The sequence below is a fragment of the Camellia sinensis genome, chromosome 4, assembly GCF_055761805.1.
Source record: "Camellia sinensis isolate YWXY chromosome 4, ASM5576180v1, whole genome shotgun sequence".
NCBI classification, from domain to species: Eukaryota; Viridiplantae; Streptophyta; class Magnoliopsida; order Ericales; family Theaceae; genus Camellia; species Camellia sinensis.
In genome coordinates this window covers 33,604,308-33,619,398 of record NC_138964.1, presented here as the reverse complement: position 1 = coordinate 33,619,398, position 15,091 = coordinate 33,604,308, and the positions used below count along the sequence as shown (strand labels likewise).

The following is a 15,091-nucleotide window of genomic DNA, read 5'->3' as shown; positions in this document are numbered from 1 at the left end:
TTAGTCTGATATACGAAAGCTGACCCAAGATATCCTACATAAAATAAATAATAATAAAAATAAAAAAAATAAAAACTAAATTAGTTTAATGCACAAGTTCTAGGCCTCCAAAGCTTAAATAGTTTCAATATCAAAATCATCTTTAAATTGGCACACTGCTATGTTCATAATCAAGAAAACTAGTTCAGGGCACAAGTTGTTAATGTGCTCATTCACATGATTGACTAGTTTAGGGCACAAGATTGGCAATTATTTTCGACCCATGTATAATTGTGGGTAGATTTGGAAAGAAATATTTGAAGCCTAGTCTGACATATGTCCATGCTTACATGAAAGTAGATGGTGTAAATTTAAGTTTGAAAAAATCTAAAATTTTTGAAATATTGATTTGTGATTATATTTCAATTTTAAATAAAGAATAGCAATCTCAATCAAATAATCAAAAACAAATAGACACAACGATTTAACGTGAAAAAATCATAATTGGAGCGCTTTCAATTGTAATACAAAAATCACGGACAAAAGTTACAAAACAATCCACTAAGAAGCCAAAAACATGAATCACACAAGAATGCTATCAATTACCTAGCGAATTTATACCAAAATTGAACTGATCTCAATGTGCCTCTTCCACCACATTCTTTACCTCGGAATTGTCTTGCCCAACATTGAATTTACAATGCCGATGTAAAATCTACGACGATGAGCCATTCTAGAATCTACCAAAGTTTTAGGCCCAAGTTTTTCATAATTCACCGAAAAACGCTTCTCTCTTTTGTGAATAAAATAAAAAACAAACATACCCCTTGAGGATGTTAATATGAAGTTCATAGATCCATTGATCACTCTCAAATCATCAAGGAAAACACTCATTAAAAAATCCCTCCAATATAGAAAACTTTGGTAGTTTTGCTCTCCCAGAATTTGGATAGCTTAAACACTAAAATAGCAAACGACGTGCTTTATAGTAAATTGAATCACGAAGACGCTCAAGCTACCATTTCATCAATCGAGCAAACTCACTAAAACGTGTATCCATCGTTTTGTTAGGAATTAACCCTTCCTAACCAAGATCGGTGAGACACGAAATAACACACAAGAAAGAAATTAACGAATCAAATAAATCACACACACAAGAACACAATGATTTACGTGATTCACCCCAAAATAGGATTACGTCCACGACTGCTGCGATTTTCACTATGATAAAAAAAAAATACAACTCTATCTTAATCTAAAAAAGGCGCCCCCCTATCTATTTATAAGTATAGAATTAGGGTTATACGGAAGCACATCGGAATTACAAAAATACCCAAACCCCGTATTGGACCCAATGTTTGATCGAACAATAGGGTTGAGTGAACAGTACTTATCAGGGTCCACCGACCTAACAATCTCCCACTTGAAACCTGATCGCACAAGCTCTTCATCATCTTTATCACATAAAGGAACACCACAACAATTCGATCTTTCTTCATTAATCTTAAAGGCCAATTGAAGTTGCACACAACTTCAGTTTGTTAATGGTGACTGTCTTGCTCAACATGTCTGCTGCATTCTTACTGCCTTGGATCTTCTCAAGAGGCAAGACTCCATCATCTACAAATGAATGAATGAAATGGTATCGCAGCTGAATGTGTTTCGTCCTAAAATGAAAAGCCGAATTCTTTGCAAGATGAATAACACTTTGACCGTCACTATGCAAAATACTTATCTCTTGCGTTTTACCCAACTCTACAAGGAAATTCTGTAACCAGGTCATCTCCTTCCGAGCTTTAGTAATAGTAACATACTCAGCCTCTGATGTAGAAAGGGCCACAATCTTCTAAATCCAACTCACTGTTGTACCACCCAATGTAACATAACCAGTAGTACTCTTTCTGTTATCCATATCACCAGCCAAGTCTGCATCAACATAACTATGTAACCCAATGCCGGTTTGTCTGAAACAAAGTGCCATGTCTGCAGTACCACTCAAGTATCTAAGGATCCACTTCACTGCCTTCCAATGTTGCTTGCCTAGATTACTCATGTACCTACTAACTACTCCCACTGCATGTGTAATGTCTAGTCTAGTACAAACCATAGCATACATTATGCTACTGATAGCTGGAGCATATGGAGCACATTCCATGTAATCCTACTCTTCTTCAGTCCTCGGAGACTGCTCTTTAGTAAGTCTGAAGTAGCTAGCCAATGGAGTGCTCACTAGTTTTGCACCATCCATGCTAAACCTCTTGAGAACTTTCTTGACATACTCAGCATGTGACAACTTCAAAGTACTATTTGCCTTGTCCCTATGAATCCTCATACCAAGGATTCTGTTTGCAACTCCGAGATCCTTCATCTCAAATTGGTTGAACAAAAGTTTCTGTAATCTTTTTATCTCTTCAATGCTAGATCATGCGATAAGCATATCATCAACATATAAGAGCAAAATAATATAACTTTTGTCAAACCTCTTGAAATAAGAGCAATGATCTGCCTGACATCTTGTAAAACCGTTGTTACACATAAACCCATCAAACTTCTTGTACCATTGCCATGGGGCCTGTTTCAAGCCATATAAGCTTTTTCAAAGTTTGCATACAAACTCCTTTTTGCTACGTGCCAAGAAACCTTGTGTTTGCTTCATGTAAATTTCCTCCTCCAAATCACCATGGAGAAAAGTCGTCTTCACATCCATCTGCTCAAGATACAAATCTTCAGCAACCACAATTCCTAGCACCAATCTAATAGTGGTCAACTTCACAACTGGAGAGAAAATTTCAGTGTAGTCAACCCCTTCCTTTTGCTGAAATCCCTTTGCAACCAATCTGGCCTTGTAGCGTTTACTCCCATCATGTTTCTGTTTGACCCTGTCAACCCACTTGGTGTGCAAAGCTTTCTTATCCACTGGTAATTTAGTCAACTCCCATGTCAGGCTTGCCATGAGTGAATCCATTTCATCCTGTATAGCTGACTCCCACTTGATTGAATCATCAACCTGCAAAGCCTCATCATAACTTTCGGGTTCACCTCCATCAAACAACAACAAATAATGTAAAGATGAGACCAACACTATGTAGGTTTAGACTCTCTTTCTGGCCGTCTCAACTTAGGAGTAGGAGTATGTGGCTCAGTTTGCGGAATAAGATTTTCAGGATTATTCTGAATCCTACTATTCAATTCATTCTCACTAATCTTCTCTAACTCAACATGCTCATGACAAGTAACAGATTCAGATTCAGATGTAGACTTATCTATATCCTTATACATTACTTTCTTAATAAATATGACATCTCTACTTCTAATTATTTTTCGATTTTTATCATCCCAAAACCGATAACCAAATTGGTCAATGCCATACCCAATAAAAGTACATTTATTAGATTTCGGATCAAGTTTACTTCTATCAGCAAAATCTATATGCACATATGAAACACAACCAAATACCTTTAAAAAAAAAAAAAGTTTTACCTCTTTACCGCTCCAAACTTCTTCTGGTAACTCTCCATCCAATGGAATAGATGGACCACAGTTAATTAGATATGGTGCAGTGTTAACTGCATCTACCCAAAACAACTTTGGTAATCCGGCATGTATCCTTGTACTTCTAGTACGTTCATTCAGAGTTCTATTCATGCATTCTGCAACGCCATTCTGTTGAGGTGTCTTTCAAACAACCTTCTCCATTCTAAATCCACTTTCTAAACAATATTTCTTGAGCTCATTGTCATAATATTCCCCTTCATTATCTAATCTCAAGCACTTAATTTTCAAACCTGTTTCAATCTTCACCAAGGCTTTCCACTTCTTAAAAGTAGTACAAACTTCAGATTTATGTTTCAGAAAATAAACACATACCTTTCTCATTGAGTCGTCGATAAAAGTAACATAATATAATGATCCTCCAAAAGATGAAACTGGTGCAGGTCCCCACACATCTGTATGAACCAACTCTAATTTTTCTAACTTCGGTTTCCTGTCATCCCTTGAAAAACTGACCTTCTTTTGTTTATCGAATATACAATCCTCACAAAAGTCAATGTCCACCGATTTCAAATCTGACAGTTTCCCCTTAGATACAAGTACCTTCATCTCTTTTTGACTCATATGCCCAAGCCTTTGGTACCACAGATTTGAGTCTTCCTTCTCACCAGAAACTACTACTTCATCCCTATTGTTTGTAATCATGTAAATGGTGTCTTCTTTTTGACCACAACCAACAGCCATGGCTCTTTTGGTGATTTTCCACAAACCACCCATAAAGGTTATAACATGACCTTTATCATTAAGTTGTCCAACAGAAATCAAGTGTTTTTTCAAACCAGGCACATGTCTGACATTCTGTATCTTCTAAACAAATCCGTTTGGCAACCTGATTATTATATCCCCTTTACCCACAATCTTCAAAGGTTCATCATCAGCCAGATAAACCTTCCCGAAATCACCACCAATTAAATTGTCCTTGATTTCCTTCTGTGAAGTAGAATGGAATGATGCCCCAAAATCTAAAATCCAAGATTCAAGAGGGCTGTCAATACTCAAGATCAAAGCATCATAAATCTTCTCTGTTACAGCATTATCAGACTTTTGATTTTGATTACCTTCGTTCTTATTCAATGTCGGACAATCTCCTTTTAGATGTCCCTTCTTTTCACAGTTCCAGCAACTCCGTCCCTTTCTAGTTCTTGACTTACTTCTGTGTTTGGATTTTGATCTATTGCGGTTCGGGTTTTTTCCTATTTATCTTCCTCTAGCTTCTGTATTCAGGGCAGAACCTGATGTTTCCCCTAATTCCTTCTGCAAATTTCTTCACTCAGAATTAAATCTCAAATATCATTGTAATTCAATTTTTCTATTCCCGAAGAATGACTCACTGTTGTTACAGTACCATTCCAACTTTTTGCAAACTAGATAGAAGAATAAAAACTCTAACCTCATCATCAAATTCGATAGATACAGAACTCAATTGTGTTACCATAATATTGAATTCATTCAGATGCTTAGCCACTGAAGCACCTTCTGTCTTTCTCAGATTAAACAATCTACGCATCAAATAAACTTTATTTGAGGCAAAGGGTTTTTCATACATGTTTGAGAGTGCATAAGACCCGCTGTAGTCTCCTCCTTTACTATGTTAAACTCAATGTTACGAGACAATGTTAGCGGAATAACACCTAGCGCTAGGGGATCAAGAAGAGTCCACTCATCATCCTTCATCTTTTCTGGTTTCGTCCCTAAAAGGGGCTCATATGATTTTTTCTGATGCAGATAGTCTTCAATCTGCATCTTCCAAAATCCGAAATCTATGCCATTGAATTTATTAATTCTAACCTTTTCGTATATAGTCATTGCCCCCACTTGAACCAATGCTCTGCTACCAGTTTTTAGGAATTGACCCTTCTTAACCAAAATCCGTGAGACACGAAATAACAAACAAGAAAGAAATTAACAAATCAAACAAATCACACACACAAAAACACAAGAATTTACGTGGTTCACCCCAAAATCGGGTTACGTCCATGGCTGCTACGGTTTTCACTATGATCAGAAAAAATACAACTCTCTCAACCTAAAAGAGGCGCCCTCTTATCTATTTATAAGTATAGAATTAGGGTTACACGGAAACACATAGGCATTACAAAAGTACCCACCCACCCCCCCCATTAAACCTAGCATTTGAGTGAACAGTAGGGTTGAGTGAATAGTACTTATTAGGGTCCACCAGCCCAACACGCTTGAGCCAAGACTCCACCGCTTGAACACAAAATGGATTTTCTCAGAAGTTCAATCTGCTTTGCAAAAATACTGGATGATGCTATTGACCGCTCGAGCACACAAATGACCGCTCAAGCAGTCAAACAACTTTGGCTTCGGAAGCGTTGCCTGTCGAGCCCATACATAATTAGCGAAGTGTCAAACATAAAAGTCTCAAGCTCCTCTGCATTGCACAATTTGGATTGGATTCGCATCTAAACACTCACATCCTTACTGAAACAAAAGAGCAAATAAAATTACAATTAAAAGGAGTTTTGTCAAACGGGATTGCTAATTACAAAAACCTAACAAAATCATTATTTAAAAAAAAAACAAAAAAACAAAAAAACAAAATCAAGTTTAGTATGGTTGATGTATATTACTAAAAGTATTTCACAGATTTTTTTTCATCTCTAATGTCGTATGAAATGCGAGTAATAGAGAAAATTAAAAAATATATAGAAGTTTATTAAAGATATAGGCTTATTTTAGGAAGTTCATTAAAAGCTGACCTTTTAACTCTTTATGATTTTTAAAAAAAAAAGTATAAAAAAGTAGAAAAGTGATGTGACCTAAAATAGGCTAAAAGTCAAAAATTAACTTTTAACCAAATTCCCAAAACAACTCATAATGAATTTTGTATGCACATATAACACTTGTGAGAATAAAGTTGATTTTGTAGGCCAACATTTGCCATCTAAACTGATCCTAGCCAAAGTAACGCTAAAAATTAGCAAGACAAAAACAAGTTACGCAAATAGATATAAAATTAGTTTATATTCGTGCTATGCACAAATTATGTTTAAAATTTAATTTTAGGTAAATTTGATTTTTCTAATAATCGACAAAAACTCTTTCTCTTGATGCTGCATATCTAGACTCAAAGCATCACAAGCTTAAAAGTGATATTATTAATAAATTTATTAGGAAACAAAAATTAATTTATTATTGCAATTTATAGGAAGGCATCAAAGTTGAAAATTAAAACAACAAATTTGAAAATTTACAATCCTCAACCAAGATCGATGAGACATGAAATAACAATTAAGAAAAAGAATACCAATTGAATCAATCACGTACACACACAAAAACAAAAAAGATTTACTTGATTCACTTCAGAATAGGGTTATGTTCACAGTCATTGTAGTTTCACTATTATCTTAAAAGAATTACAACTCATTTACAAAATACAAGAGGTGCCCCTCATTTATATAAGCATAGACATTAAGACAATGCAAAAGTAACAAAAAAAATAACCAAAGTATCCAAAAAAATTCAAATCTGAACCCCTATCGGATCGAGAGCCCAGTGATCAGTATTTGTCAAGGTCCACACTTCCCAATACAAATTAACATATTGTTGTACACAAGCATTTATCAAAATTCCAACAATTAAAACACAAATTATTACTAACTACTGTAATTGAAATGCGTAAGTATTACTTTTGTTTCTTTATTTTCATTTTCAATTTTGGTTTACTAACTGAATTCATGATTTAATTCAATTTTTTTTTTGGGTAGAACTCTTAACATAGTTTAAAATTATTCCTCAAAACAGGCTATTTCGCAAGCGCGCACGTACGCACACACAAAAAGAAATACTTTGTTAAAATAGTCCAAAAATTGCATTGTAGGCATTGTTTTAATTTTATTTTTCAAGAATAGAAGACAATTTTCTAATATGTTCATTATTTTGACATGAGAATAGGTCATGCATGAGAATAGGTCTCAGCAACCTCTACCTCAAGAATAGGATTTAAGTTGTAGTTTCTTTTCAATAAAGGGGTGTAACTACTTCCACATTTTGTGCCCAACCTTCTGCATTATTGTTTCAGTTGTTATTTTCGTGTAGCTAGTGTTCTCATTTGGCTTATAAATAGCCTGAGAACTATGGAATAAAATGTAGAGTTTTATAATCCCAAACTTCTTCCCTTTTCTCAGCCGCTGTTATTATTCTTCTTGGCCATTCACTTGCTGTTCATATACAAATTACATATTATTTGGTATCAGAGCCAGGTTACATGGACACACAGGCTAAAAGCAACGCTGAATTTCACAATGAAGTCAGCAAAATCCTTTCTCGTCACGAGTCCATCTTTGACCAAATCCATGGTACCATGCAAACTGTTTTGAAAGAACTTCAGACTATGCGAGTGTTAGGATCAAACACACCCAGAAAAATTATCTCACACACACAGAGAACACAATATTTACGTGGTTCGGCCCAATGCCTACATTCACGGACAGAAATGAGAATTTTTCACTAAAATGGAGCAAAATACAAATACAGAGGAGGAGATGAAACTCACTCAACTCACAGCTCTCACTTTCCAATTTCTGATGCAATACATCCTCTCCCTCCCGTCTCTATTTATACACAAAGAGTGGAAGAGAGAGATACACCAACCCACCAAAAAATTTTAACCCTCTTTAATGGTGAATGGTAAAAATCAACAGAGGCAACAGCGGGAAGGAAAGGGAGAGCAGATGCCCAGCTCAGACTTTCACTTCTCTTGAGGTGGAAGTCTTACTATGCCATCTTCTTTGATGCATGGTTTTGCATGCATGTGGGTTGGAACAACAATTCTCCCCCTCCATACCCACATACATGACTGACTTCTCACTTGAAGTTCATCCCTGCAATGTCTCTGCAGATTTCGAGTTTGTCTCTCGAGACCACCTTTGTAAGCATGTTAGCTGGATTCTTATCTGTGTGGATCTTGATTAGTTCCAATAACTGCTTGTCCATCACTTCACGTATCCAATGATACCGAACATCAATGTGTTTTGTGCGAGAATGGTACATTGAATTCTTGCTCAGGTCTATGGCACTCTGGCTATCACAGTGTATCGTGAACTTTTCTTGCTTTAATCCCAACTCTTGGAGAAACCGTTTTAACCACAACATTTCTTTCCCGACTTCCGCTGCGGCAATATACTCTGCCTCGGTTGTGGATAAAACAACACACTTCTGCAGCTTGGACTGCCAAGACACAGCTCCCCCTGCGAAAGTGAACAGAAATCTTGATGTAGATTTCCTACCATCAAGATCGCCTACCATATCTGAATCAGTATAGCCTTCCAAGACTGGTTTAGCATCTCTAAAGCACAAACACATTTTTGTTGTACCCTTGAGGTACCTCAGAATCCACTTGACTGCTTCCCAATGCTCTTTTCCTGGATTGGAAAGGAATCTACTTACAACTCCAACCGCATGAGCAATATCTGGTCAGGTGGACACCATTGCATACATCAAACTCCTACAGCAGATGAGTAGGGAATCGCCTTTATCTCTTGTCTTTCCTTCGTAGAGGAGGGACAAGAGTTCTTGCTCAGTTTGAAATGATTAGCCAGCGGAGTACTGACTGGCTTGGCATCTTTCATGTTGAACTTCTCAATCACTCGTTCAACGTACTTCTCCTATGACAGCCACAACTTCTTGGCTTTCCTATCACGCACAATTTTCATGCCCAAAATTTGCCGTGCAGGGCCTAGGTCCTTCATGTCAAAGGATTGTGATAACTCCTTCTTCAGTGATCTAATTGTTGTGGCATCTTGTCCAACGATCAACATGTCATCAACATAGAGCAGAAGTATGATAAAGTTTCCACCGGGAAATTTCCTGACATAAACACACTGGTCTACAGCAGTTCTTTTGTACTCATGACCTACCATGAATGAGTCAAACTTCTTGTACCACTGTCTCGGCGCTTGTTTGAAGCCGTAGAGACTCTTCTTCAATCTGTAGACTAAGTTTTCTTTCCCTTTGACTTCAAAACCTTCTGGCTGCTCCATGTAAATTTCTTCCTTCAGATCACCATGGAGAAATGTCGTCTTCACATCCATTTGTTCAAGTTCCAAATTCAAAGTAGCTGCTAGTCCCAAAACTACTCGAATGGATGTCATTTTCACAACTGGCGAGAAGATTTCATCAAAATCAATACCTTTCTTCTGCCCAAAACCTTTGACAACCAATCGAGCCTTATACTTGACTAGCTTTCCGCTGCCATCTTTCTTCAACTTGAACACCCATTTGTTCTGCAATGCTTTTCGACCCTGGGAAAGTTTCACCAAATCATAAGTCTGATTCTTCTGCAAGGATTGCATCTCTTCTTGCATAGCTTGCTGCCAGCTACTCTTCTCCTTATGATTTTGAACTTCTTGAGAACTTTCTGGCTCCCCCTCATCGGTAAGCAAAATATACTCAGAAATAAGGTATTTGGTTGACGGCTTAAACTCTCTTGTTAATCTTCGTAACTGTGGACCAACAGTCTCTGGTAGAGGGGGTTGTGGCTCCCCCTGCTCAACACCCTCTGCTTCTAGATCTTCTTCTTCTAGAAATCCATCCTGCAACTCTACATCATTGACTGCATGCTGCGGTAACTCTTCTTCATCAGTGGCATGCTGTGATGGTGCAGGGTTTGGAATAATTTCTGAAACATCATCAAATTTGGGTTTGGCTGGTTGCCCAAAGTCTTCGAAGGTCTGGCCTTCTTGAAACACCACATCTCGGCTTCGAATGACGTTCTTGTTTTTCGGATCCCACAATCTGTATCCAAATTCTTCATCTCCATAGCCAATAAAGATGCATAGAGTGGCTTTGTCATCCAGCTTCTGTCTGTGCTCCTTGGATACATGTGCAAATGCTTTGCACCCAAACACTCTCAAGTGAGAGTAAGAAATCTTCCTTCCAAACCATACTTCTTCTGGAATCTGAAAATTCAGTGGAACTGATGGCGATCTGTTGATCAAATAGCAAGCAACACGAACAGCTTCTCCCCAAAATGGCTTCGGCAGCTTTGCCATTTTGAGCATACATCTGACCTTCTCCACAATGGTTCGATTCATTGTGTTGTGGGGTTCCAGGAACAGTCTTCTCATGCCGGATGCCGTGAGCAGCACAGTAGGCTTCAAATTCGTTTGACGTGTACTCGCCTCCATTGTCTGTTCGGAGACACTTCAGTTTCTTTCCGGTCTCCCTTTCTACCATAGCATGGAATGTCTGAAAATGCTGGAACACCTCAGCTTTGGTCTTTAAGACATAAACCCATACCTTCCGTGATGCATCATCAATGAACGTCAGGAAGTATTTTCTACCACCCAAAGATTCCACTTCTATGGGACCGCAAACATCAGAGTATACTATGCTCAACAACTCTGATTGTCTTCTGGATGATGAATGGAAAACGACTCTATGATACTTCCAAACAAGCAGTTGTCACAAGGATTTAATTTTGCATCTTTGGCAAATGGAATAAGTGACTTCTTTGCCAAAATCTGCAACCCTTTCTCACTCATGTGACCCAGCCTTTTGTGCCACAAATTTGGTGATGCCTCATCTTCTGCTACATTGAGGCTATCTGAATTCACCTCCACATAAGTCTTGTATAGTGTGCCAATTGCCTGTCCTTTGGCTACCACGAGAGATCCCTTTTTCAACTTCCATATGCCTTTCCCGAAGTAGTTCTCATAGCCTTATCGATCTAAGGCTATCCCTGAGATAAGATTCAAGCATAAATCGGGAACATGCCTGACATCTTTCAACACCATCGTGCACCCAACTTTGGTTTGGATGCGAACATCACCAATTCCCACAATCTTCGAAAAACTGGAGTTACCCATCTTCACTGTACCAAAATCTCCAGCTTGGTACGTACTGAAGAACTCTTTCTGGTATGTAGCGTGGTAGGAAGCTGCTGTATCTACCACCCACTCGGTGTCGTTGTCTGACATATGGAGGCATTCTTCTTCTTCAACAGAGAATAATGCAATATCCTCTGAGACAGTAACTGCAGTGTTCCCATCTTCGGTCTTTGGCTGTCTATTGCCTTGTTTTTGTTCTCCCTTCAAGGCATAACAATACTTCTTTATGTGACCCTCCTGGCCACAATGGTAACATTTGAACCTTGGCCAGCTCGTACCTTCTCTGGATTTCCCTCTGTCTTGAGATCTTCCTCTGCTGCGTCCTCTACTTTTGCTTCTTCCCCTGCCCCTGTCTCTGCCTCTGCTTTTATTTTCTGTGACAAGGACATGGGATTAATCTCCACCCATTTCTTTCTTTCTTGCCTCATCACTAAATAAAGCATCTGTAACCATGCTCATGGTCAGTTTCCCTTCTGGGGCAAAGTTGCTGAGGGACACCACCAATGTCTCCCAACTGTCTGGCAAAGAACTGAGCAGCAATAGGGCCTGCATCTCATCATCTAACTCCATTTTGACAGTTGCTAGTTGGTTCACCAGATTTTGAAACTCACTGGTCTGTTCAGCAATAGAGATACCGCCTTTCAACTTCAAATTCACAAGTCTTCTCATCAGGAGGGCTTTGTTCCGAGTAGTCTTCGACCGGTACATGCCTTCTAACTTTGTCCAGAGAGCATAGGCATCAGTCTCCTAGGTGACATGGTGGAAGACACTGTGATCAATCCATTGTCTGATCCGGCCAATGGTCTTTCGATTCTTCCGCTTCCAGTCTTTGTCTTTTTCCGTTGGAGGTTTAACTCCATTAAGCTCAATGGGGTCAAACAAATCTCGGCAGTACAAGACATCTTCCATACTGGGCTTCCAAATGGCATAATTGGAAGCATTTAACTTTATCATGGAACCTGAAGTCGACGTTGATTCCTCCATCATACAAAAAGTGATCTCTGGCTGAAAAACAAGTTTTGCTGTGGAGTCCGGACTGGTCAAATTAGCTAGAAAAACACTTCGGATTGTCAAAAGAATGACGGCAAATTTTTGAAAGCTGATTTGAAAAATCTGACCGTACAGATGTGTCTAGAATATTCTAAATAGTTGGAAAGCACAATTGGATCACCCAAATCGGATCTCAAATGGCTTAGATCAAGCCAAAACAGATTGAATGGTTCAGATCGACAGAATCTGGTGCGGCTGAGAAGCACCAGATTATTTCTCCTGTTCGGCTGGCGTCGGGCTGACGTTAGCGGCTCAGTCAACAGCTCAGTCAGCGGCTTTGGCTTCGTCCTGGCTCGGCTTAATAGCTCGACTTCGATCAGCTTCGTCAGTGGCTGGAAAGCTTGGTCAACGGCTCAGATTCGGCTAGACTTAGCTGAAGGCTCGGCTTGGCTGATGACGTCGGCTGGCGCGCGCGTGTGCGGCGCGTGTATGCGCGTGAAATCACACTTTTTCTTCCTCTGGAAACGCGTGAGGCGCGTGTGAGAGTGGGGGCGCGTGGGAACGGCGTCACAAAGCGCGTGTGGCGCATGTGTGGCCGTCCGATCTCCGTTTTCGACGAGGTTTTCACCTCTGTGCTCGTCTCTTCGAGGGCTTTAACTTTGTCTGATCAAAAGTGGATTTCAACCACTTTGGTTTCTGGGCATTTCAGAAAAATGCACTCTGTTTTTCCGAAAAAGACTCAACCTGCTCTGATACCACTTTGTTAGGATCAAACACACCCAGAAAAATTATCTCACATACATAGAGAACACAATATTTACGTGGTTCGGCCCAATACCTACATCCACGGACAGAAATGAGAATTTTTCACTAAAATGGAGCAAAATACAAATACAGAGGAGGAGATGAAACTCACTCAACTCACAGCTCTCACTCTCCAATTTCTGATGCAATACTTCCTCTCCCCCCCGTCTCTATTTATACACAGAGTGGAAGAGAGAGATACACCAACCCACCAAAAAATTTCAACCCTCTTTAATGGTGAATGCTAAAAATCAACAGAGGCAACAGCGGGAAGGGAAGGGAGAGCAGATGCCCAGCTCAGACTTTCACTTCTCTTGAGGTGGAAGTCTTACTACGCCATCTTCTTTGATGCATGGTTTTGCATGCATGTGGGTTGGAACAACAGTGAGTCTCACAGAACACTGTTCCCATCAGTAACCCTTTTGCCCATCCCTATCCCCAAACCTCTCATAACTGACCTCGACCCACCACCAACAATCAATTACCCAGCCATGGTACCAACAACACATATGACCAAAACCATACACATCTGAAACTCTCATTTCCCAAATTTAATGGAGACGATCCAATGGATTGAATCTTCAAGGCCGAACAATACTTTGATTTCAAAAATGTTGCTCCTAACCAACAAGTACAACTTGCATCCTTTAACCTCAAGGGCATAGCTCTACAATGGCTTCGATGGTTGACCAAGTTTCGGGGACCTTTAACTTGGAACGAACTAACCAAGGCCGTGCTGCTCCACTTCGGTCCCACCAACTATGAGGATTCCTCGGAAGCTTTGTCCCGCCTCAAACAAACTTCGACAGTGGCTACCTATCAAGAAACCTTCAAGATGCTCTTACATCAGGTTGATGGGTTGCCCGAAAATTACTTGATTAGGTGTTTCATTGGGGGGCTCTGTGACGACATATGCTTGGATGTCAAACTCAAACAGCCACGCACTTTGGATGACACCATTGGAGCGGCAGGGCTAATTAAAGAGTGTAACTCTTTACAAAAAAAAAAAAAAAAAAGTAGTTCATTTTGTCCCCAAGTGGCAGCCTTCACACCACGGTCTACTCCAACTAATACAATTGGAGTTTTAGGACCTCCACCCACACCGAAGGTAGAACAACTAGCAGCCAACACTCCAATTCCATTCCGGTGAATTACCAGTCAAGAGGCACAAAAACGTCGCGAGAAAGGGCTGTGCTATTATTGCAATGAGAAGTTCACTCCAGGTCACCGCTGTCAAAGACCCTAGTTATTTATGATCGCAAAGTCGCCAATACTCGAACATACCGTTGCCATGGACCCTCTTGAAGAACCCAATATGACTGAGCTCCTTCCTAAAATCTCATATCATGCAATAGCAGGGACGACACATCCTCAAACATCCCGAGTGGTGTATAAATTACAAAATAAAGCAGTGATTGTCCTCATTAATAAGGGAGCACCCATAACTTCATCGATCAAGCCATAGTCAAGAAACTTGGGCTGCCCTTAGCACGCAATCAGAAGTTGTAAGTAATGGTGGCCAATCGGAACAAAATTGATTGTGACGGACGATGCATGGTGCTCACACTCCTCGTCCAAAACTTTCCAATTCAAGCAGATTTTTATGTTTTACCAGCAGCAGACTGTCAAGTGGTTTTGGGAGTTCAATGGTTGGCCACCCTTGGACCGATTGAAACTAATTACAACAATCTCACTATGTCCTTTCAGCAAAGAGGTAAATCTTGTATGTTTCAAGGCCTTAGGCAACCTACATCCACCGCCTTGTTTTTTCAAGTCATTCCAAGTCACGAACCAACTTCAGTCAATGACTACCATACCGACCTCACCCAAATCCTCACTGAATTTGAGCATGTCTTTGACGTCCCCAATACCTTGCCACTGATACGAACCCATGATCACCACATTCTATTACA

The 15,091-nt window shown here is 39.6% G+C and overlaps 1 protein-coding gene across 1 annotated transcript; it reads right to left on the bottom strand.

The window, feature by feature from the left end:
• On the bottom strand, window positions 1-2,134 carry LOC145823673 (secreted RxLR effector protein 161-like). The gene is made up of 3 exons (XM_082923176.1): window positions 1,841-2,134; window positions 1,313-1,482; window positions 1-34 (listed from the first exon to the last, which is right to left on the bottom strand). Exons 1-3 carry the CDS (start codon window positions 2,132-2,134, stop codon window positions 1-3), a joined length of 498 nt encoding a protein of 165 aa, XP_082779302.1.
• Between the last annotated feature and the right edge of the window lie 12,957 nt (window positions 2,135-15,091).